At 32.6% G+C, this 25,404-nt stretch overlaps 1 protein-coding gene across 1 annotated transcript; it reads left to right on the forward strand.

Annotated features, from left to right (window-relative positions):
- The first annotated feature begins 14,991 nt into the window (after positions 1-14,991).
- On the forward strand, positions 14,992-17,534 carry LOC107958616 (transcription factor PRE6). The gene is made up of 2 exons (XM_016894433.2): positions 14,992-15,402; positions 17,203-17,534. The coding sequence occupies exons 1-2, from the start codon at positions 15,271-15,273 to the stop codon at positions 17,353-17,355; spliced, it is 285 nt and encodes a 94-aa protein (XP_016749922.2). The 5' UTR covers positions 14,992-15,270; the 3' UTR covers positions 17,356-17,534.
- The last annotated feature ends 7,870 nt before the right edge of the window (positions 17,535-25,404 follow it).

Here is a 25,404-nt window from a genome sequence, read left to right on the forward strand (position 1 = left end):
TCACAACTCAAGACAATTATCAAGTCTTTTTTCATTCCTTATAGTTGTTTTCGTTCAGTTTGTTTTCAGTGAGTATGTTTAATAAGGGAGTTGGTGCCATTTTCAAATTGAAAATAAAACATTCAAATACTAGTATCTTTGTATTAAGAAAATGTTTGAAAATGTTTTGCAAAATTACGATATGAATTAAGATGATGCATGCGTTTTACATTAAACCTTGAAAATATTTTTAAGTCATTACATAGATAATTCTCACACCCATTGAATCAAGCCACTGTGGGGTGATCATGATCAACTACTAAGAACATGGATTTCCATCCAATTAGTACATGAACCTAATTCCTTTGGCATTCACACGTACTAACAATCGTTCAACGTTTGGCCATCACTCTAACTTAAGTAGAGTTCCATGGGGAGTTACTTAACTAGAAGATCTTGAGTGTATAACCATCAACTCAACACCTATCGCATCATGCACCACAAATGAGTCATTATGGGACAATCTCACCGAGTGGCATGCTTTGACTAGCTGTCCTATTTTGAAGATATAATTTCTTGACCTATCGCATGATAATGCCTACCACAAGAGCCAGCCCAATTATCATTTGATCACAAGATAATTCATCTTACTTTCAAGAAATATCCTCAGTGAAATCTGTATAGGAATCTTACTGTAGGGTAGTGCACTTGCCATGCCATCAAAAGAGAACATTGATGGAGGTAGTAGGTTAGGTTTAGGGATCTTCTCCCATTCAATATTTTAAAAAACATGTAAGGTTTTTATAATTTTCAGTTTCAATCATGTATAATCAATATATGCATGATAAATACATGTGGCATCCTTTCGTAAACTATATGAAATGCTTATTTCATATATGCATGACATGCTACAACAATTTTATAATATTTACATTCAATTATTCATAATAGTCAATTTAAGGGAAAAATCGAAGAAGTGAATATGAACTGTGCACCAGGTAGGTTCTTAAGAAAGGGAGGTAAGTTGTATTTGACCACTCAAAAACCAAGCCTTTGCCTTGCCAGATCTAATCCTAGACATGCACTTCTAATTACCACACTTCTCACAGTAATAAAATAACCTAAAGAAGTGAATGAAACAATACAAAACATGTATTTTTTTCCATAAGGCATTCCTTGTATCTTCGACCGCCATCACTCCATCTTCTCCTCGTAATAGACTCCTTTTAAAAAATTACATTTATGTCCAATATCCGTTTCTGGCTCAGAAGAATTTTAGAAATAAAAAATAATCCTATGTGAAGATGATAGTCCACGGTCTATTTCCTAAGAACCACAACCTTGGCAAAAAATAATAATTATATAACAAATATATATTATTGCATTTTTTTCACATCCATTTCCCTAAACATGTGAATAATTACAAGTATGTCACATCTTATCAAATATTAATCAAATAGATAAAAAGAGAGATTTAGTCTCAGTTTACAACATAATCATAGCACAACATGGCTCTGATAGTCCACGGTCTATTTCCTAAGAACCACAACCTTGGCAAAAAATAATAATTATATAACAAATATATATTATTGCATTTTTTTCACATCCATTTCCCTAAACATGTGAATAATTACAAGTATGTCACATCTTATCAAATATTAATCAAATAGATGAAGAGAGAGATTTAGTCTTAGTTTACAACATAATCATAGCACAACATGACTCTGATACCAATTGTTAGAAAAATTTGATTCGAAAATGATTTTCTTGAACAATGGAAAATTAAAATTTTGAAAAGCCACTTGATTTCTAATATTTACAGCAATAAACCTTAACTGAATTCATACCTATATTTTTGGCTTAGCGGATGTTCGTTGTTCTCAACTTTCAACCAAATGATCTTTTTCGTAATTCTTATACCACGAACTACTTTAAGTGTAAGCTCAACCCAATTGAATCGAAATACAAAACTAGGAAATGTTTTCTCTCCTTTTAGGGTGAAAACAAAAATTCTCTCTTCTTAATAGAAACTAATAGAATTGTTATTCAAAAAAATATATGTAATAGTTGAGAATAAATTTTGTCTATTTTTAGGCAGAACAACAATCTCTCAAAGTTGTGTTAAAAGCTCTATCGGTGCCATATATTTATAGAAAGAGGAGGTAGAACCCTTGTTGAGTTGTAGTGGATTATTTCAAATATAAAAAAAACATCATACTTAGAATAGGACTAGGGTGGACGACACACCCTTGTATTCTTGCTAGGGTTACCACCCCCTTCATGTCCATGAGGGGTTTTTGAGCCTCTCTCACATCAGGTCCAATTTCGAGTACTTCCTAATCCTTTTTGACCTAATACTTTATAATGTGATACAATCCAATTTAGCTTTTATATTTCCCAAAATAAAATTTAATATTGATATATATAACAAATTTCTCATCCCTATTTTTCCTCCAGTAAAATTTTAACAATTTTACCCTTGGTAAAATTTTGACGATTTTGCCTCTAGTAAAATTTTGAGAAAATATGTTCAAAATTTCACAACTCAACATGTTCACTATGACCGAATAATTTGTTTTCATTTGTAGGCTTCAAAACAGTCCAAAAATATAAATTCATTCAGTCACGAAGTCATTCCACTACAGTATCGTGAATGAGCTGACCCGAATGACATACCATTACGAAAGCAACTACTCAGGTGCTTGTCCAATGACCTTGTCATAAGTTGTAACCCTTATAGGATATCCTTGATCTTTTTGAGATAATATTTTTTCTTCCAGTATGATCCTATTTTATCTCATGGTAACCATTATATCTTCCTTCATGAAAAGTGAATCACTATCAAATAGTGATCAAGTCATTCATCACAAATACGAATGACTCGTGGCCATGTTTAGTTTTCATCAACCATGTAATGCCAATGAGAGGATATCATTTAATCATGTTTTGGCCTATGAATTCCACCATTGTGAATGATGCTACATACTGCAGAAGTCGTACACCCATCACACTAGCTTTCGGTTCCTTATCTATTTGAATGTAGACTTTTACTTACATCAAAGTATACGATTCACGCATACATAGTTCGCCATCCACTCAGGATTTAGGTATTCTACATTTTGAACATAATAAATGAACAAATCCATAAATGGATTAATGTCATATTTTACTTGGGTCATGTTCAATGTATTGTTAGTCTAGTCCATCACATATATGTCTTTATCTTCTGGGAGTCATCCACTTTGATGCCTAACAAAGACATTTCCCCAATTGGATTTGATAGACAACATATTAGTTTTTTAATCAGTTTTCTCATTTTCGATTAGACTAAGGACATGTTTAGGTTTGTCTATTAATACAAGTTGTCTTTCTGTACTACGATTTGACCACGTAATATCGCTTAGTATTAGTTAAACATTTAGACAACCAATGAGCAACATTTGCTTCCATTTTGCTTTACGTGCAAAAACCATGTGAGGAAAACTATACACAATATATTAATGTAATCTATGAATTTTTTTTATTAACCAATCTGTTCAAAAAAATTACAAGTTTACAAATGAATATACTACACTCACGGCATCAAATCCAACAATGATATTATCAACCATCCATCAGACTTTTGAATAGGTTATGCTTCATGATCTTTTTCCTCCACACCATTAAGTTACTTTTCAGGCTTAAAGGCGACATGTTATCCCTCAATCCATTTGGAAAAGAATTTTAAGTTAGTAACAATCCTCTCAACTTGCTTAATAGCTCAAAGCAACTCAGGATTCTACTTTAGAAGCACTTAAAAGATGAGGGAAGGGAATGACAAAAGATACCCACGGACCTTTTCAGCATGCTTCAAAATTTTTTCGTAATCCACGAGTCCTAAGTCAAAATCTACCATTTCAACCACCTTCCTAAGTAGAACTACAACCATTTTGCTAACAACATCCTTTTGGCTATTGGAAACGAATTCCTTGTGGCAATTGCATAAAAGCAACATTTATTGTTGACAATGATGAGGCATGAATGTTACTTTTAGCAGGCTAGGAAATATAAACATTTTTTTATGATGATTGCGATAATTTGGTCCAGGGATTCATCCAACTCCACCATATTTTGAAAATAACAATCCATTAATTTCCTTATTGCCTTATGACTAAACTCATACCATGATCATCGGATGAACGCCTTGTGATAGAGCTTGCTTTTGTCATTGTTAATGCTCCTTAATAGGTCAACATAAAATTCTAGTACCATCTATTTCACATAGGGTTTCATATAATTGATAAACCCTATTAATCTATTATTTTCTAGTAATATATTGATCCCATGAATGGTAAAATAGGCTCCATTAATGTTCTACTCCTTGATTAAACACTTATTTTTATGAAAGAAAGATACCTATTGTAGCAGGTTTGGTCTTCTTTTTGAGCAAGGCTACTTCTTCAAGCCTTGCCTCTAATGTAGCTTTGACAAGCATTGTTGGCACACCTGTTTGCTTCATTTATTTATTTCTTTGTTGGGTAGTGGTGAGATATTTGGACGCTTGGTCTTAGCTTTACCATTAAAAACTTTCTTTAAAAATGCATTTTCATCAAAGCTCAAGCCTGGTTAAGCCTTTGATTCATCATATGTTTTGAAGGGGCTTTCTTTAATGATCTTCTCCTCTTGGAGGCTCTAGTAACTATGAGAGCCTTCCCTTTTCCCTTTTTCTTGGTAGCAGCAAGATTGGAAAATTCTTGTGCCACAACTAATCAAGTTCTTCTTCTCTCAACTCGGGATGGAGAAGTGGAAGTGGGCACTTCCCTAGCCAGTTTAACTTCTGCATCAGCATCAAAGTTTGCCTCTTCCTCCATGACACTAAGGTTTGGATGGGCTTTAATATCTTAAACAATATCCGGTGGATCATTTTTTCAAAAACCACTCCAAGTTTGACTATTTTAGTGGTAAAAGCAGAGTATGCTGGTTGGTAATGCTCTTAATTAGGGTATTGTTTTTTTGTTCTAGCATTGGAGTGTGCTCTGGCACTACTAGATAGTTTAACAAGGCATCAATTTTAGCAATGACTTGCTAAATCTATTGAGAGGGTTGGGGATTTGTTGTTGTCTCCATCGCCTTGGATGAAACATCTTTCTTACCTCTGTGGGTGTAATAGGAGGAGAATCCTTAGAAGATGTTTAAGGAATAAGAGTAATAGGCAACTTCTAAGAACCATCTTTTCCAATGTGCTAGTGGAAGCGAGCACTTTTGATGCCATTTTGGAATATTGTTCTTGCACATCCATTGAGGGATTTGATGAACTCTCACCAATAGGTTGTTGAACCTGTTGCTTCTTTTCGAAGTGTTTTGAAGAGGTTATCTTAACACGGGCTATTAGAAGTTGAAAGATTGCTTCTTGAAAAAAGTTGAGAAATTTGGAAAGAAACAACAAAAGAGCTTTTTGAAAAGATTATTACTTTAAGGCTTCTAAATGATATATGAAATTCCAAATGAGATCAAGTTGTGCTCTGTTATTGGTTTTTATACCAAAAATAAGTAGGCACCTCTATTAATGATATTCCCTCCAAGATATATAAAGAGAAACACTTGAAAATATTTACCCACCAAAAATAAAATATTTGGTATCAAAATTTTCATAATACACCAAAACTATTAAAAATCACTAAAAGTACCAAAATAATATCAAACATGATCCCTTCCAATGCTAGTCAAGATTTCAAGCTTGATAGACCCCAACTAAATTGCTTCAGCTCTTGAACCTAGCAAAATCTAAAGCCTTGGTAAATAAGTTAACTAGTTGATCTCAAGTAGGAACATACTTTAAAGAACCATAAACATTCTCAACTAGCTCTTAAATGACATGATGCTTGATCTCAATATGTTTGGTCCTTGACTGAATCACTTGATTTTTGGTGATGTTAATGACACTTGCATTGTCACGATAGGTAGTTTCCACATACAATGTCATTCCAAAATCTTCCACCATATGCCTCATCCACGGTAATTAAGCACATCAACTTCTAGTAGCTATGTATTTCGCCTATGCTATTGAAAGAGAAATCGATACTTGTATCTTATTGTACCTTGATACTAGGTTTGATCCCAAGTAAAAGCATCCAAGAGAAATCAATTTTCCTTGCCCAACCAGCAACACTGTAATCTACATTACTAATTGCACTTGTAGGAAAAAAATTTCAGTTCAAAAACGGTTTTATTGCACAATGAAAAATTAAAATTTTGAAAAACTGACCCAATTTGTGATATTTATAACAATAAACCCTAGACCAAATTCGTACTTATGTTTTCGAATGGGTGAATCCTTGTCATTGTCGACTTTCAACCAAATGATCTTCTCTGTTATTCTCATATAACGTACTGTTTTGAGTGTGGGCTTGAACAAATCGAATCAAACATAGAACCAAAAATATTTTCTTTACTTTTAATGGGAAAGTATATCTCTCTTAAATAGAAACTAGTAGAATTGCAATTCCCAGATAATAGAATTTATTCCTAAAATAAATTTCCACTACTTGCTGCCAGAATAGGAATATTGAAAACTTTTGAGAAACTTTCAATTGGTGTGATTTGAAGCTTACCGGTTCCATCTATTAATAGCGGCAGTTGGTAGAATTCTAATTGAAGTGGTAGAATACAAATAATATTATTTTGATAGAAAAAATCTCTAACTCCATATTATTTAGGGAGAGGGGCGGCAACCCTAGATAGGAATACTAGGCTTTGTTGTCCTATGTATTCCATATAAGGGGAGTTGGGCCTCTCTTGTACCGGGTCCAATTATATGTGCTTCCTTAATTTTAACCCAGCACTTTATAGTTTATTCCAACCTAGTACATGTTTTTTTTCTATTTCTCAAATTAAATATTAATTGTTCAATTAATTTAAATAAATAAATTTCTTAATTAAATATTTTTCTTAACTCAATTCTAATTTAGTTAAAATCATGATGACTTTACCGTAAAAGAATCTATGAGAATATATATTTAATTTTTCTACATTCAATTGGATTCACAGTGACCAATTAATTTAAATCCATTTTCGAACATCAATTAATTAATAATTTGAAAAACCATAAATAAATTCTTAGGTCATTTTCATACTTAGTGAGGAAACCACGTTTTATTCTGAATGTAACTCATTTCTCTAACTTTATCGTTTCTATCCATCTATGTTCATTTGATGCATCCTGCAATTCATTTCTGGTTTCAATGAGCTAGCAGAGGGATTGATTGGACATATGCAATTGAAGCTCAAATGATTTATAATTAAGTTTTGACTTTTTACCTATTAATTATAAACTCATTTAGTCATGAAATCATTCCACTATAGTATCGTGACTAATCGCCCCCCAACAACATACTATTACAAAAGTAAAGCAACTTGATCAGTGCTCGTCTAATGACCTTGTCATAAGTGTGCTACCCTCATAGGATATATCCCAATATGATCCTATTTTAACTCATAGTAATCATTACACCTTCTTTCATGAAAATTAAATTACTATCGAATAGTAATCTAGTCATTCATCACAAAGACGAACGACCCATGACTACATTTACTTTTCATGAACCATGTAATTCCAGTAAAAGGATATCATTTGCCCATGTGTCGGGCTATTAATTCCACTGTTGTGAATGACGCTACATATTGCAGAAGTCGTACACCCAACGCACCAACTTTCGGTTTCTTATCTATTTGAACTCAGGATTTTAATTACATAAAAGTGTACAAGCAATGCATACATAGTCTGTTATCCATCCAAGATTTAGGTATGCTACACTATGAACATCGCAAGTGAACAAACCTATAAACGAATTCATGATTTATTTTTCTTGGGTCTAGTTCGATGTACTATCAGTCCAGTCAGTCACATCCATGTCTCTATCTTCTAAGACTCATCCACTCCGATGCCCAAGGCAAAACATCTTCTCAATTGGACTTGATAGACGACATATTAGTATTTCAATCGATTTGCTCATTTTTTATTAAAAAAAGGCATGTTTAGGTTCATCTAGTTTACTCATTTTCAATTAGACTAAGGGCAAGTTTAGGTTTGTCTACTAATATAAGTTGTCTTTTTGTATTAGGATCTGACCATGTAATATTGCTTCGTACCAGTTAAACATTAGATAACCAATGAGCAAAATTTGTTTCCATTTTATTTTGCGTGCAAAAACCCATATGAGGACAGTTATACAAATTATATTAATGTAATCAATGCATTTGTTTTATTAACCAATCTTTTCAAAACAAAATCACAAATTCACATAGACGAAAACACTACACTGAGGGCACCATATCCAACAAAATTGTCATTAGAAAACCATATTCCTAACTCAGTTGGTCTATTCACATACCTAATGACTCTTTTGATAACCTTAACATGTGATTCTTTAAGATTTGCTTGGTATCTAGCACATGAACCAACACAAAAACACAAGTCAGATTGACTAGCAATGAAATAAAGTAGGCTTTCAATCATGCTTTTACATATGGTCTCAAAAGCGGGCATTCTCGTTAAATCAATGAACAATTTCTTACTAATTGACATGGGAATTCAAGCAAGCTTGGAATTTTTTTAGGTCAAACTGCTTCACAAGGTTCTTATCATAGTTCTCTTGTATGAGGAATGCGCCATCCTCCAACTACTTAATTTGGAATCCAAGAAATGATGACAACTCACCCAATATAATCATCTCAAATGCACTCTACATTAGCTTCACAATGTTGTCTTTTGTAGTAGTTGATGTTGTACCAAAAATTATGTCATCGACATAAATCTAGGCCATTGTAGTTGTGCCACTATGTCTTTGAATGAACAAGGTCTTATCGCTAAATCCTCTTTGGAAGCCTTCATCGATCAGGAACTAGGATAGCCTCCCATACTAAGCTTGAAGGGCTTGTTTAAGACCATACAATGCTTTGCTCAGCTTGTACACATGTTCTAGATATGCGGGGCCTTCAAAGCCTTTTGGTTTTGCGACATACACCTCTTCCTTCAAAAAGTCTTTGAGAAATACACTCTTAACATGCATTTGATATAATTTGATGTTAAGATGATTGGCTACACCAAGTAATATTCTGATGATTCAAGCCCTGCAACAGGTGCAAAAGTCTCCTCAAAGTCTATACCTTCAACTTGAGTGTATCCCCAGGCCATAAGTCTTGCTTTGTTGAGAGTGATATGCCCATGTTAATCTGTTTTATTCTTAAATATCCACTTTGTACCAATAATGTTGAAATCAAAAGATCTTGACACTAGCTTTCAAACCTCATTCCTTTCAAAATGTTGTAGCTTCTCTTACATGTCTTGAATCTAATCTATATCCTTTAAGGCATCCTCAACATATTTTGGATCAATATGAGAAGTGTAGTAGGCAAGTCTTATCATGTCTTTACAGTTTCGCCTTCGTCTTCTTATGGTTTAAATCCTTTCACAAACACATCCAATAATATCATTTGTTGAATGATTCTTTCATACTTTTTATGTTGATTGAGGTAACTCAAAATCTTCATTTTAACCATCTGATAGATCAATATTCTCAGCTTCTATAGTCTTAGCATTTGGCTTCACTACAACTTTTTTAATGCTAGGAGAAGTGGGCAGTTTCACAGGCACTTTAAGAGGCACTTCAATGTCATCATCTCTTTCGACTTCATGAGCTCAACATTATCTACCACTATACTAAAAGTTTCTATAAACTTCTAAGTGTGTTTTTTATACACTCAAAAACCTTGTTATTGGTTGAATACACCAAGAAGATTTCTTCATTAGATTTTGAGTCAAACTTGCCTTGATGTTCTCGATCTTTCAAGATGAAACAAGTACTTCCAAATATATGGAAATATTTGAATTTTTCCTTCCTCCTATTCCATATCTCATATGGAGTCATGCAAGCCTTTAGCCTGATAAGGGCCCTGTTGATAGCATAGATTGCAAGTGTTTACTAACTTAACCCAAAATCTATGAGCTACACCTTTGCTGTTGAGCATCACCCTAGCCATCTCTTGCATAATATGGCTATTATGTTCCACAACTCCATTTTGTTGTGGTGTTTTGGCAAATGAAAACTCATGTTTAATTCCTTCATCATCACAAAACTCAATAAACTCTTTATTTTCGAACTCTCGTCCGTGATCACTTCTAATCCTTTTGATCATCCCAATGACTTGGCCCTTCTCATTAATAAGGTTTCTTCAAAGTTTTCTGAATTCATTAAAGTTATTAGATTTGTCTCTAAGGACTCTTACCTAAGTAAACCTTTAAAATTCATCCTACATAAGTACGTAACATTTTCCACTTATGCTTTCAGTTTATATAAGACCTGGGAGATCCATGTGAAGTAACTCAAGTGGTGTTGTTGTTTAAATACAAGACAAATTTTTATGCTTCTATCTATGTTGCTTGCCCTTTAAGTAGCTAACAAACACTTTAAGAATAAAACCACTCAACTTTAGAGTCCTTCTTACAACATCATACCAAACCAACTTTTAAATTCCCTCATAGTGTATATGACCAAGCTTATCATGTCATAACTCTAAGTCTGAAACACCAGCATTGTTGCTTGACTGATTGAATCACCTTGTAGCAGTTGTTAAATGTGTGAGCCCATTCCATGATCTTTTCTTTTGACTTTGATGAAACTAGACATTTGTCTTTGGTAAAGGTAACAAGAATTCCACACAGTTGGGTAATTCTTACCAAGTTAACTTTTAGATAATCCATATAAAGTATATTCTTCGAATTTGGCATTCCAGGAACATTTAGCATACATTTTCCAAGACTGTGACGTTTCTTTCCATCTTCAAATGTAACTTTACCCACATGATAATGTTCAAATTCAAATAAGTATGTAGGATTAGCTTTCATGTGCCATAATCAAACACTTTAGCTCTTTATTTTTCCACATAAGTTTCTATTTCTTCGTAGGCAATGTGTCACGAGAAGTGGGCACTTTTTTAGGCACTGCATATCTCTATCTCAAATCATGTAACATTTTGAAACATTAAGGTTTGATATGTTTAGGGGCACCATAGTAATGACAAACATCTCTGTAGGATGTTATTACATTCTCTTTATCTTGATTATCATAGGTTCAGTGGAACATGCAACTGTTTCTCTATGACTTAAACCTTTCACAAAAAATTTTGGACTCTTCATAGCAGTGTTCCTTTGTCCACATAACCAATGCATCCTTTACATGTATCTATCCTTCCAACAACAAAAATTTCATCTAACTTACCATTGCTAGCATTGAACTTCTCAAGCATTAGTTTGGTTTCTACCAATTCCTTCTGTGTTTTCATCAAGTTGTCTAGTTCTTCAACAAGTAAGGATTCTTTGTATTTTACCTATTTGGCTAGCTTTGCATTTTTCTCATCCAAGAGAGTGTTTTCTTTCATCAGTTGAGCATTCAAATCATACACTTACTCCTATTTCCAAGAATGATCTTGAATATTTATAAGAACCTCTCTCCAAAGTCTCTTTCAAATTCAACATTAGAGTCATTATTTTATCCTTCAGTGGCCTTTATTGTGAATGACACATAGTTGATGTGATGATCTTCATCAGATTCCAAGTTACTAGAGGAATCATCATCATTCCAGATTACAAACAATGACTTATTCTTTTTCTTCAAAGTGTTGCCATATTCAAGTTAGACATGTCCATAACCATGCCACTCATAGCATTGGATACCTTTCTTCTTATCCTTCTTTGTCTCTTCTTTGATGGCTATTAACTGCCTTCAGATGTACCAACGTCCAAAGTAGAAATCTTGCATAAAATATATTAAAAAATTAGTTTTCGCTAGTATACATGTCAGATTATAATATAGTTACAACGAAGTAGGTGAGTACTCCGACAATCGTAGCCAAAGGAGTCAAACACTAAGTTAATTCTAACCTAAGCACAAATAAATCTAATTAGTACTTTAAATAGATTATATTATGACGAAATATAAATAAAGGTTTTTGGAATTTATAATAATAGTAAAAAGAATAAATAAATAATGAGAAATAAAATACCAGAATTGTCAAATCTGAGCATGGGTGATTAGCTCGCTTCGGTAATCATAACCAACTGTCACTTCGGGCTTTCTTGTTCAATCAACTAGTCGATAACCTAATAGGATCTTCTGATCTTCCACTAGAATAACGAGTTGATAAGAACAACTTGTCTCTCGACCTCACAGTCCAGACCGATTTAGGGTTAAAGTGTTCACAGATCTGCCATATCAATTTTAGGTTAATTCCTACCTTAATGACTTCCTAAGGTCGTCAAGCCTAGGGTTAAGTTTTTCCTTTCTGGAATAGCTGATCCGTTAAGAGAACCCTGTAAAATAGTAAATTAATCATACCTCCACTTGCTAATCCCCTACAGGTGGATTAATTCCTCATGAATCTCATAAACAATATAGAGTTGATATATAGAATAAACAAGAATAACAATTCAAGAATATAAAGTTTAGAAGCCTGATTTGTATTAAATAAAATACCGAATCCTCACAAAGTTTGATCAAATTCACAAATCTGATCTTTTCCACAAAATCAAAGAATAATAATGAAATAAACCTAAAGCCTAAGAAAAGAGAAAGACTAAAGACTAAAACTATGAAGAAAATTATACAATACGAAAAGTTGTCCATAGCATGTGTTAAATGAGCCTATTTATAGACTTAGAGTGGCCATCATCCTTAACCCTAGGTCAACTGTCGTCCTCGTGCTTAATGTTTGATTATGCAAACCAAAACGCCCTTGGCTCATAATTATTTCCCGTACAGAGGTGATGTCGCGACACACCAGATCCCGTATTGCAAGATCGAAGGCAATATGCTCATCTTTAGGGTAGATTCAGGGGTGTGTCGCAACACCGAAGGTAGTCTTAAAATTCTTCTATTCTGCTCCCTATGTTGCGACATCCAACTCTTTGTGTTGTAACACAATGGCCAGTATCAAGTTAGAATACCTTTAAATGGTCTCCTGCACGCTTACAAAGTATATTAGCTCACCCTTAGGCCTTATTCAACCCCTAAGGTCAATAAAAGACTCAAATTACACATTTTATTTAATGTAGATAGAGTTACGAAAACTTAACCAAAGTGCTTGTATTCAAGCTAATAAAGTGTGAAAACTGGTTTAATTTGCTACACCGAATTACAACAAATCAACTACACCTTTGGATTTGTTCTTGGGAACACTCTTACTGACTGCAAACTTCTTTAGTCTTCTTGACTACTTCTTAAAGGCTTTTTTAAAGTTTTGAGTAAGCAACACAATTTATTCTTTAAGTTCTTCAATTGTAATAGAGTTGGAAGTTGGCACCGTATTAGCCACTTGTAGAGAAATATTTGAATCTTGTGTTCTCAAAGTTTCGAATTTAATGGTTAAATTTGTATCTTGGTCTAATACTTGACAGTGTTGGTTCCCTCATGTGTTGTCTATAGAATGTCTCAAGCCTCCTTTTCAATAGTACACTTCAAGGTTCTTTTAAATTCTTGCTAGTCAACTCTAAAAAAAAATGGCACATAATGCTTTAAAGTTAGCATTAACAAGATGTTCTCATCAGTGGTGCATTCTAACTAGGATTTTGGAACTCTTCCAATTTCGGTTCCAACCATGCGAGGTTGCCACCTTGTAAATGTGGATCACCAAGCCTTTTCGTCAATCGATTTGATGTAAGCCCTCATTTTAGCCTTCCAATAGCATAGTTGCCACAATCTAGCAAAAAAAGACAAGTGGATGAATATACTTCCATATCTTGCAACTAACAACAGTAGAAATCACCATTAGTTATGTTAAGTTGGAGACTCTAATACCAATTGTTGACCTGAACCAGTTGTTAATATGTAACGAGTAGAGAATGAATAGAAGTAACAAAAAAAGTGGACACTTTTGATGACACTATGATAAACAATAGAAAAATAGAGAATAAGAAATTGTTTAGGTAGCTCAATTTTTCTACATCTGTAGGGCCTAGCTTAATGAGATGAATCCATTATCTTTTAACTCAATACAACTAGTGATCCTAGTTCTATCACATCCAGTATAAAATCCTCACTTCTATAGTGAAAAAGACTATATCTCTCACCACTAAATTCCCTCCTAAGAATTTAATTTGTTAATCCACAAGTGAAAGGTTTTGCTATCTCAAATGCACTTTCACAATAACATTCCTCAATGAACTAATAAGTGCTTTCACTTTTCTATACATAAACTTACACAAGTCCTTCAAGTATATAAAAGTTTTCGAGACTTGCTAACATATTAAAGATCAATTACTATCCTTTTTAAATAGTAGCTAAAATAGTTAAATACAATATAATAATAACATCCAAAGTAAGCTGGGTTGTTGGAAGATAAGTCATCAAGTTTTGTCTTGATCCAATATCCTTGATCCAAGGGATTTGGTAAGATTTATCTGATCCAATCATTAAGATATATTCGTCTAAATGAATTGATCTTCATTTTTGGGCTTGAATAACTCCACAATACCAACATAGTCCAAAAATATAGAAAGTATGACTCTCTCGTAGTGGTGATGGAAGTAGGCACTTTCATTTTCACATAATAGCCCTTTCCAAAACTTGTATCAACACTTATAAATTAATTATTTGAATTTAATAAATCATAATTAATTAATTTAATTTGATATCACATACTAATTAATTAAATTTATTAGATTTATGAACTTCATAATTAATCATGGGAAAGAATATAAAATAAATGTGCATAAAAGTAATAATGCATGCAACTACTATACTTCTTTTAATTTTGTTAATTTGATTCTTTCTTTCTTAATTTGATGAAAATCCACGACATAAAGTATCTTATAAGTTTGCAATAATTATCTCTCTATAATAGATTTTGTTATAGATTGTTATAGTTGTAGGATAATCAACTCTATAATAGACAAAATCTTAATAAACAAAGAAAATTATTAAAAGAGAGTTAATTGTTTTATTCACCTCAATTTAAGGGTTTCCTTATGATCTTGTAATAGAGTTTTGAATATTTACTTAAAACCAAACCTTTTTAACTCCTCAGTCCTAACTCTCGCTTTTCTCCAATAGACATGACTTCTTCACAACCAACATCACTGTCGTTCTTAATGCACTCTCTACTCTCTTTCTCTCCCTAGGTGGTCCCTCATTTCTTCCTCTTTATATTTCTCTTACCACTTTCTCCATTTCTTCATCTCTTATATCTAATTGAATATATAAACCCCTCGCCAACCCTCCTACCAACAGATACAAGAAACTTGGTCTTAATTTCCCAAAGATGTCGAGCCGAAGGTCGTCGTCGAGGCAGTCCACCGGCGGCGTTTCCCGGATTTCCGATGATCAGATAATTGCACTTGTCTCCAAGTTACGCCACCTTCTTCCTGAGATTCGTGACAACCGATCTGACAAGGTACTTTGAAAACTTTGTCTTCCAAGCAGTACAAGTGAAAAAACAAGTGTGTATCATTATGGAATTTAAATACTACATTATCAATCAAATTTATTGCAATCTGACAACCTATATGTACTACTTCCCCTGCCGCACGTACCACATGGGAATAGTTTGTTTCAGTTGGGAATAATACTTGTCTTCCAAAAAAACTACCAGCTTGAAACTTTGACCCTTCCATAATATCATGATAAAGGTTTAAATAACCACATTATGATCCTAAATTCTTTTGTTTTAACCCTTTTCTTTAATGATCATACTGATTAATAAGGCTCGTGATAAATAAGGTGAGACTGGTACATTTGTTGTACTGATTGGACTCAATAATATCATGTAAAGTGATAAAGAGTGGAGCAGCTTTGTCAGAAAGAAAGTGACCTGTATGTATATGGATTCCAGTAATTCATATCTTGAAAATTTTTTTGTTTGGTTTTTTATGCCTATCTTTTCGAATAATGTTAAATTTTGATTATGTATTTTTAAAATAGTTTGTGTTCGAGTTATATATATATTTTTGAACAATATCGAGATTCAAATCTACATTATTTTATTTAAAGTGTAACGTGTCTTATTGTAATATTTAACATTTGTTGGTATTTTTAAAAAAATTTAATTTAAGAGTTTGTATTATGGTTGGAAAAATTCTTTGAAAAATTAAAATATTTATTATAAAGTAAAAAAATCAATTTAAATTATTTAAATATATCGATATTATGATTATAAAATATCAATTGAATACTTGAAAATGAATAAAGTAAATTATTTGTTTAATCTAATTTGAATTCATAAATTACATTTTAGATACTAAAATCATATATAAATATAATTTTTGTAAATTAATAAAAATTTATTTGTACTAAAATAATTAACTTAAATATAAAGTATTTTTATTTTCTCGGTATAATTACTTTATTAATATTATCATATTTGAAATATAAATTTAATTGTTTAAGTACTTAAAATGCTATTTTGAAAATGATGTTTTCGAAACGGGTGAGACTTAGCTCACATTCCATAAGTCTACGGACAAATGTAAGTCGTCCAATTATTATAATTATTTAAATTTAAAATATTAATTTAAAATGTTAAAATCATCAATTCTAAATTCAAAAACCATAAGTATAACCTTTAAATTTAATTAAAAATAAAAATAATCCAGATATTTATTTAATATTGCTTTTGATTATAAAAAAAAGTTATAATTATCTTTTTAAACTTTATACTTTTTAAAAAGATGATGGATTAATTTAACTCAAAAACAAAAAGTCAATTTACAAAAATGTTTGAGAGTTTAATTTGACATTTTACAATTAAAAAACTAAAAGAGAACAAAAATAATTCAACCGTTGGTAACAATCCGTGAACTTGCAAACTGTTTATTTAAGGGTTAATATTTGACATACTAGTAGTATATATTTTTTATTCGATAAGTACTTTTAAAAATTATCACGTCTCTTTTTTCTAAAATATTTATTTTATTTTACCATACCCTTAAAAGATATTTGTTAACTCTCTAGTTCTGTTTGTGAAGTATAAAAATTCTATTAATAATATACCAAATATTATTTCTTTACTTAATATTATTTTTATTTAAAAAATTGATTTGTCCAACCTCAATATTAAACTCACCCCTAAAAAGAACCTGAAATCCATTCGCGGCATTTGAAAATTGATGCATCAAAAATTTTAAGAAAAAGTTATCGTGTGAGCTCTAGGCATACAGTAGAATTTCTACTAAACTGGGTCGACATGGGATTGCAGGTATCAGCATCCAAGGTTTTACAAGAGACGTGCAATTACATTAGAAGCTTGCATAAAGAGGTGGAAGATCTAAGTGACCGACTCTTTCAGCTTTTGGCTACCATTGATGCCGATGGTGCCGAGGCTGCTATTATTAGGAGTTTACTTATGTAATAATAATCCAACTTGACTATTATTATTTATTAGGTCCAACAAAAACTAGATTATAGTTTAAGATGCTTACCCCATGTGCATTGTAATTACTTAGTATAATAAAAAGACTTGCAATAGCAAAGCCTTTTAATTGTAATGACAATATGGATGACTTATATAATTATGTTTAGCTTTTCATATATTTAAAAGATTATATCGTGATTTTTATATTCATTAGGTGTAAATATTTTAAGATATAACAATTATTAAAATTAGATACATTAACGTTTGATTTCATGGTTTAAAAATCCATATTTCAATCTCTTCTTCATCAAGGTTTAGTTAATTTTTTAACGTACATGAAATTAGTATGATTAAGAAGTTTATTTTGAAAGAAGAGAGAAGCGAATTAGAATAATACTTTTTTCATCTTAAGCTTTTTGTCGGTAATTAACATGGTAGGGGTCAACACATTGGGAAGTGATTAAGTTTTGCTCAAGTATAACCTCTATTTTATCCATACGTATAATTGTACATAATTTATTTCTTATAGTTTCCTTTTTTCTTTTTATGATCAGATAAACTCAAAAAGAAGGTAAAAGGTGTGGGATCTAGTGTCCTTGCCATTAGTTGTAATTTTTTAAATAAATTGGTTAATAAAATTTTATTATTAAATTCTTCTTCTTCTTTTTTTTTTGTATATTTGTACTCAATAGGTTTTGCATGAAAAAAAAAATGTATAAGTAAATATTGGCTTACTGATTACCTTACGTTTATAACTAATATTAAGCATCATATGGTTGAATTGTGATGTGTGAAGACAACATATATTAGTAGGTAATCTAAATGGACCGTAGTCTGAAGAATCAAAATTGAGTAAATTGATTCAAGGGACTATTATGTTGTTTGTCAAGGCTAATTGGGGAGATATCTTGTCTTGGGTATTAGAGCGGATGATTCACAAAAAGATAGAGACATAAATGTGATTGTCTAAACTGATAATACATCAGACAAGATCCAAGTTGAATTCATCTTAAATCCATTTATGGATTTATTCACTTATGACGTTCATGGTGTGACTTATTTCATTCCTAAGTAACAGACTATGTGTATGTAGCTCGTGAGTTTTGATATATTAAAAGCCTGAGCTCAACTGGTAATAAAGTTGAAAACTAGTATGTTGGGTATACGATTTATGTATGGGCGCATAGATTTACTTACAATAGTGGAATACATGGCTCAATAAAGAGTAAATGGTATCCTCTCACTAACATTGCATGATTTATGAAAAAAGAAACATGGTCATGGTCATTCATTAAGGACAAATGATTTTATTACTATTTGTTAGTAATAGACTTTTTCATGGTGGAACATGCGATGGTTACCAAAAGATAAAATATGATCATATTGAGATTAAGAATATCTTATGAAGGTAATACATTAATGATAAGGTCATTGGACAATCATAGTTATAAGTTGCTTTCGTAATGGTATATAATAATGGAGAGTTCAGTCGTTGTACTTTTAGTGGATTGACTCCATGACTAAATAATGTTGTAGTTAATGAACGAAGAGTCAAAACTTAATTAGAAATTATTTAAGCCCTAGTTATATATGTCCAATCAATCCATCTGCTACCTCAACACAACCTTTTTACATATTGTAATTAGAACCAACATATTGATTGAATAAAAATGACGAATAGAGAAATAGATTGCATGTATTTCTATTCGCAGTAAATGCATTTTCTCTCAAGGAACAATAGGTGGCTTAGAAATTATTTTAATGTATTTGAATTATTATTTAATTTATTGTAGTTTAATAATTGAGTTCAAAGTAAAAATTAAATTAATCAATCATTGTAATTTTACAAAATGGGACAATTAAATATTTTTACTCATAAATTCTAGTACAATAAAGTGATCATGACTTTAACGAAATTAGAATTGAGTTGAGAAAATAATTTAATTGAAAGAGCTAATTAAATTTATTTTAATTAAATAGATAATATTTTGAGAATAAAAAACTAGTTGTTGGGTTGGATAAATTATATGAGCTTGTTTTGAGACAGGATAACATATATAATTGTACCCAATATATGGAAAGCCCAAATAAACTCATCAGTATAGGGGTGGGCGACACATTATGTTTCCCAAAGAGAGTATGCAGCCCACTACATGTAGTACTAAAAGGATTCAATGTTTTTTATTAAAATAATATTATTTCGTCACTTCTTGTTCTAGTAAAACTCTTGTGGTATTTTCCTATATATAGGAACTATGGGCTAAGTCAAATAGACACATTACTAAGCATAATTACTTTGTCGAAATATAGTGAGATTTATTCTTAAAAGTAAATTCTATTGTTTGTGAGAACTCAAAATTTTGACTTAAGGTTTCTATTTCAATGAAAAGATAATTAACTTTTTCCATTGAAAAGGTAAATTTTTCATTGTGCGATCGGTTTAGAACTTAGAGTCTACTTTTTAAATAATTGGGGGTTCAAGAATAGCAGAGAAGTCCGTTTTGGTTGAAAGGTAGGAATCAATGAGTCTTGTTAAGAGATTAACACATGTACTAAAATTTGTAAAATTTATTGTCATAGATAACACAAGAGTTTAGTTTTAAGAAAAAAAATTAAAAATATGCAATGAAAAAAATGTTTTCAAACCTGATTTTCCCCAACAAATGGGTGCCAAAGTTTGTGTTCTAGGATTGAAGAACCTCTATGGATTGGATTTTACCTCAATAGGTCAACTTTTACTAAGAGGGTGGTGAATTAGTAATTAGAAACTTTACGCTAAGGTGAGAGAAAATAGAAAAGAATGACACAATGATTTATAGTGGTTTGACCAAACATAGAGGTAGTAGGAAGCAATATAGAGCTAGAAAAAAACAATCTTAACAAATATTGCAGAGTAAAGAACCTTTTGATCTTATTGATAAAGTAAATTTATTGCTAAGTAGCTCTTGACAATTGGTTATTTATTGGTTGGTCTGTTGCTATGGAGCAGACAGGTGTTGAGGGGGAGAGGTTATTTTTAAAAAGGAGATTGCTACTAAAGAGCAACTATTTGCTACTGTAATAGTGGGGGACCTCCTTACTAAAGGTTAGGTGCTGATGGGAAAATGTTGTTGTTGTGGAGTAGGATCTTGTTATTGAGCAGCTATTTGATGTTGACATGGTAAAAAAATTTATTTGAGGGACATATGTTAAAGAACAAGTGCTGAAGGCGGGAGGTTACTTTTGAAGAGAAAGAGCTTGTTGTTGTGGAGCAGTTGTTTGCTACTAATGTGGAAAATACCTTTCTCTAAAGGGTAGGAATTGGAAAATAAGTGTTAAAAGGGAGAGATTATTGTTAAGGAGTATGATCTTACTATTTTAGAATAATTGTTTACTGTTGACATGGCAGGGATCCCTTTTTAAGGGGCAAGTAATAAAAGGGTCCTTGCCATGTCACATAAATCTTAACAATGGGTCTTTTTTTAAGGAGCAAGAGTTTGCTTCTGAAGAGCATTTTTTTGTTCCTGATGTGGTAAAGACCTCCCTTTAAGGGGTAGGTGCTAAAGAACAGGTGTTGAAAGAGATCATCTTTAAGGAGAAACTACTTATTGTTGACAAGGCAGTGGCATCTTGTTAGGGGTAGGTACTGAAGGGTAGAGGTGTTAGAAAAATCTGGTTAAGAAAACAATTATTTAGTTATAGTAGAAGTTTAAATTTTTTTCTTAAAATCAAGCCGTTGTGTTATTTATAATAATAAACCTAAACTAGAAATATATTTGTGCTTTGTGCAAGGCATATAAAAATCAATCATGACTTTCAATCGAACGACCTTCTCCGCTATTATCGTACCACGAATTGTGTCGAATGTGGGCTTGAGCAACCTGAACCAAATCACAGAAAAGAAACAACTTACTTACTTTCAATAGGAAAGTAAGTTCTCTTTATAGACCAGTAAAACTCTTAATTCCCAGAAAATGAAATTTATTCTATGTAAATAAATTACCACTACTTTCTGGCAGAATAACGATGTATGAATGTTGAGTGTTTAGCTCAACCAGTGCCCTCTATTTACAAGGAAAAGTACAAGAGTTTTGGTTGAATAAGTATTGACTAAATAATATTATTTAAATAGAAATTACAATTCTACTCTAACTAGAGTAGAGGGCGGCACACTCTTTTATTTTCTACTAGGGTTGCCGCCCCTCATGCTCTATGAGAGCTAATTGGATCTCTCATGTATTTGGTGTTAGAGTATGCCCAAAGACCAATTATAAGATGATTGTAATCACATACTCATTTTACCTTGTTTGATAATATAATGCATTGTCATTGTTTTTTCAGTTTCTTTTTCTATGTGTGTAAATAAATTGATTAATAATAACGTCTTAAGAATAATATGATTATTCTTAAAAGGTCATCATTCAAGTATTATTGTGGGCTTGGACAATAATAATGCATTAAGACTAATGTGTAGTTGATTGATGACAAAGTGATATCATCGACATAGAGCTGTCAATATCAATACATGGGTATGTGTTAGAGAATAACATATTAGACTGACCTGTTATGAGTATGTTTCTTGGATTATTATGTAATAGTCACAACATTACTTATAGAGATAACTATGTATACAATCCTTAGACTTGAGGTCATCAGTGTCCTAACATCGTAAGTCGTATATTTTGATACTGTAACGCCTCAGAATTTGGGCCTAGAAGTATTGGGCCATGAGCAAGGGAATGGTTAGGAAACTTTGCATAAATGAATGTCTGCTTCAGTGGTTAAGTGATTTAGGAGTGTTTGGAAGTGTCTGAGAAGTCTTGGGTTCAAACCTGGGCCTTAGCAAAAATTTTAGTTTTAAGTGGATAAAACCTTGGATGCTTGGATGTAGGCCTTTTAAATTAAGGTTACAAGGGAGCTTGGGTTCAAGTCTTGGCTCTTGTAATTTATTTTGGTTTTTCTTTTAAAGGAACCTGGACTTTGGCCTTTAGACCTTTTAGTTAACTGAAGACTAAATGTGACACAAAAAGAGCTTGTGGCAAGGAGGCACGTGGCGTGAATTGGTTGATGCGAGAGCTTAGGCTCTAAATCCCATTGCAAGTAAAAAGGATATTTATTTTGCTAGCATGAGGTGGTAGGAGTCTTGGGCGATAAACTGTAGAGGCCTCCATGAGCATTTTTATGGGCTTAGGCCGTAGTAGGCCACGTTGAGCTGTATGGGCTCAATGGGCTTATGGGCCCCACACGGATGAAACCCACTATTTGTGGCAAATACTAGATTGGGCTATGTAGATTTCATAGCCGTGGTTAAATCTGGGCTGAATAGGCCACACGAGCATGTGGGCCTACTTGGGCCGAGTAAGGAGACTTAGACCCATTTAGACTGTTGTGACCAATTAGGTTACCTGAGTCGCTCGAGGCGACTGCGGACCTTTCGAGAGGTTGATATCTGGATCAAAATATCCCCGATGGGTAAAATGACCGTAATACCCCTGTAGGGTAAAATGTCCGTAATGCCCTGGTGGGAAATGACTATTTTTACCCTTTGAGGTCAAATGATTGTTTTGTATATGATTAAATAACTTATTTGTCTATGTTTGGTATGACTGATTTGTTTGTGATTTGAATGACTGATTCTGAGCATGGCATTCTGCATAAATGACATACTGTATGGGGTTGGGATACTGTTATAGAGGAAGTACTGTACTGGTGGTTCTGCCACAATCACTGTTACTGGTGGCTTGGCCACATATACTATTACTGGCAGCTTTGCTGCAATACTATTGCTGGTAGCTTTGCTACGATGCTACTGATAGCTTTGTGCCAATCATATTACCGTTACCGATGGCTGTGTGTCGGTCATTTCACTATTATTGATGGCTGTGTACCTATCATATCACTGCTACTGATGGCTTTGTACCGATCATGTTACCGTTACTGATGGTTGTCTATAGATCATATCACTACTACTGATGACTTTGTGCCAATCACATTATTATACTTATAGCTTGTAGCCATTCTGTTTATAGCTTATAGTTATCCTGTTTACGGCTCTTAGCCATTTTGACTACTGGTAGCTCTGCTGCATTATTACTACTGGCAGCTATGCTGCGATATTGGTATGAGGGTTGGGTGGGTTGACTCTGTGCCCACATGATGTGTTGGGTTGGTACGGGTGGTGTGTTGGCTGGATTGGGATAGGTTTGCATACTTGCACCATACTGATACTGTATCGGGCTTAGGCCCACACTGTTTTTGTATTGGGCTAAGGCCCACACTGTACTGTTACTATTAAAGGGCTATGGCCTAGACTGATTTTGTTCTGTATGTCGACTGTTTGATAAGGGATTACACACTGAGTTTTCGTAAACTCACCCTCTCCTCTTAACTGTGCAGGTAATCCTCTTAACTGTTTGATTCGGTGCTGCGAGGGACTCGAAGGTGGCCACACAATTGCATCAACTTTCATTTTTAGCTTTTGATTTATAAGTAACTGAATTTGGGTATTTTTATGTGAAAAGGACTCTTTAAAGTTATAAACTTTAAATTGGAGTTTTTTTTATTTAGTTTGATATAAACTGATAGTTGTAGAATAAGACGGGTTTTCAAAAGGTAACCATTTTCAAAGACACCACGTTTTCGCAATAAATGAGATTTTGGAAAATTTATAACGTTTTAAAAGTGATTAGTTTTTAATGATGCATGCTTGGAAATGAACAACCCGTTTTGGAATCACCGTTTAATAACAAAATGATTAATTGATTTTAAATATTTCAACAACAACAAGTTTTACGCTAAACACCTCAATGTGACACCGCCAGATTCGGCCATAACTCCTAGGCCGGGTTTGGGGTGTTACAAATACAGTCAATTGTCTACCGTAACAGGTTGTAATATAAAAACTGATGTTGGGTATGCCACAATCTATGTAGTGGGATATGATTGATCAAAATATGATTTGTGTCTCCTACATAATGGGAGAAATATCTTAGGTCACTTGATGGAGTGAGACTAAAAATTCATGGTTATCCTCAAATAAGTTTATATGAGATGTAACCTCCTTAACCTGACCTAAACATTATGGCCAAATTGAGAAGGCTACATTAGCCATCGAAATGGTAAGTAGGTCATTTGACCTTTGAAAAATCTCTAACACAACTAATTTTGAAGAAAACCATTAGTTAGATAAAACAGTGGGGTTATCTTACAAGAAACTCTAACTTGTCTAACTTTAGGAAAAGTTATCACTCTTGAAATTAAATAGCGTTAAAGCGTTCATTTAAATAGGTCATATTTACTTAGAGTCCATTTAAAGTTATCATGACTAAGTTTTAATTTAATTGATATTATTATTGATCTAAAAATAAAAAAAATGAATTCAAATACATTTAAATGGATTTCTTTCTTTGATATGAAAGTTTGAGAGATTATGTGTGAAACTAGATCCGATTATGGGTTGGGTCACCCAATTTAAAGGTACGTTTTAAAAGTGAGAGATTTTAAAAAACAATTAGGTTTAAAAAATGAGCTTGGACAAAAATAAGTTTCGTTTTCTAAATGGGTCGAGCCTCGGGTAAGATTTTTAGGCTGGACTTGGTCTGAATTTGCCTAAATTTTTTCTTTGTTGTTGTTTTATTGTTATTTTGTTATTATATTGCTACTATTTTTGTAACACCCCGAACCTGGTCTAGAAGTTAGGACCAAATCTGGAGAAATTACATCAACTCATTTGGAAAACTGATTTCAGTAAGTGTTTAGCACATACAACTTTCGCAAACAATCATTAGAAAGCTATTTATTCACTTTCGGAAAATGCTTGAGGATTTAGTTAATTTACAGTGGAAAACCTTTTTCAGAGTTTAAGTTTTGAAAAACGAAATCCGTTTTGTCGGCTTAAGTGATTTTGCAATCTCACGTTTGAAAATGTCAATTACTGACGCATTAAGAGAAAACCCAAAATGAGTTCAGAACATATTACAAACCTAAAAGATCAAAACTAATAATTTTGAAATTCACCATATTTACATTAAGTATAAAACAATTCGAGTTCCCACACGTCATTCGGTC

This window comes from Gossypium hirsutum, chromosome D07 (genome assembly GCF_007990345.1).
Source record: "Gossypium hirsutum isolate 1008001.06 chromosome D07, Gossypium_hirsutum_v2.1, whole genome shotgun sequence".
Lineage (NCBI taxonomy): Eukaryota > Viridiplantae > Streptophyta > Magnoliopsida > Malvales > Malvaceae > Gossypium > Gossypium hirsutum.

What these genes read in the sequence shown, in the direction of transcription:
- LOC107958616 (XM_016894433.2), top strand. Translation starts at nt 15,271, where the DNA reads ATGTCGAGCCGAAGGTCGTCGTCGAGGCAGTCCACCGGCGGCGTTTCC. An exon ending in GTGACAACCGATCTGACAAG is followed by an intron (nt 15,403 to 17,202) that starts GTACTTTGAAAA and finishes ATGGGATTGCAG; the next exon opens with GTATCAGCATCCAAGGTTTT.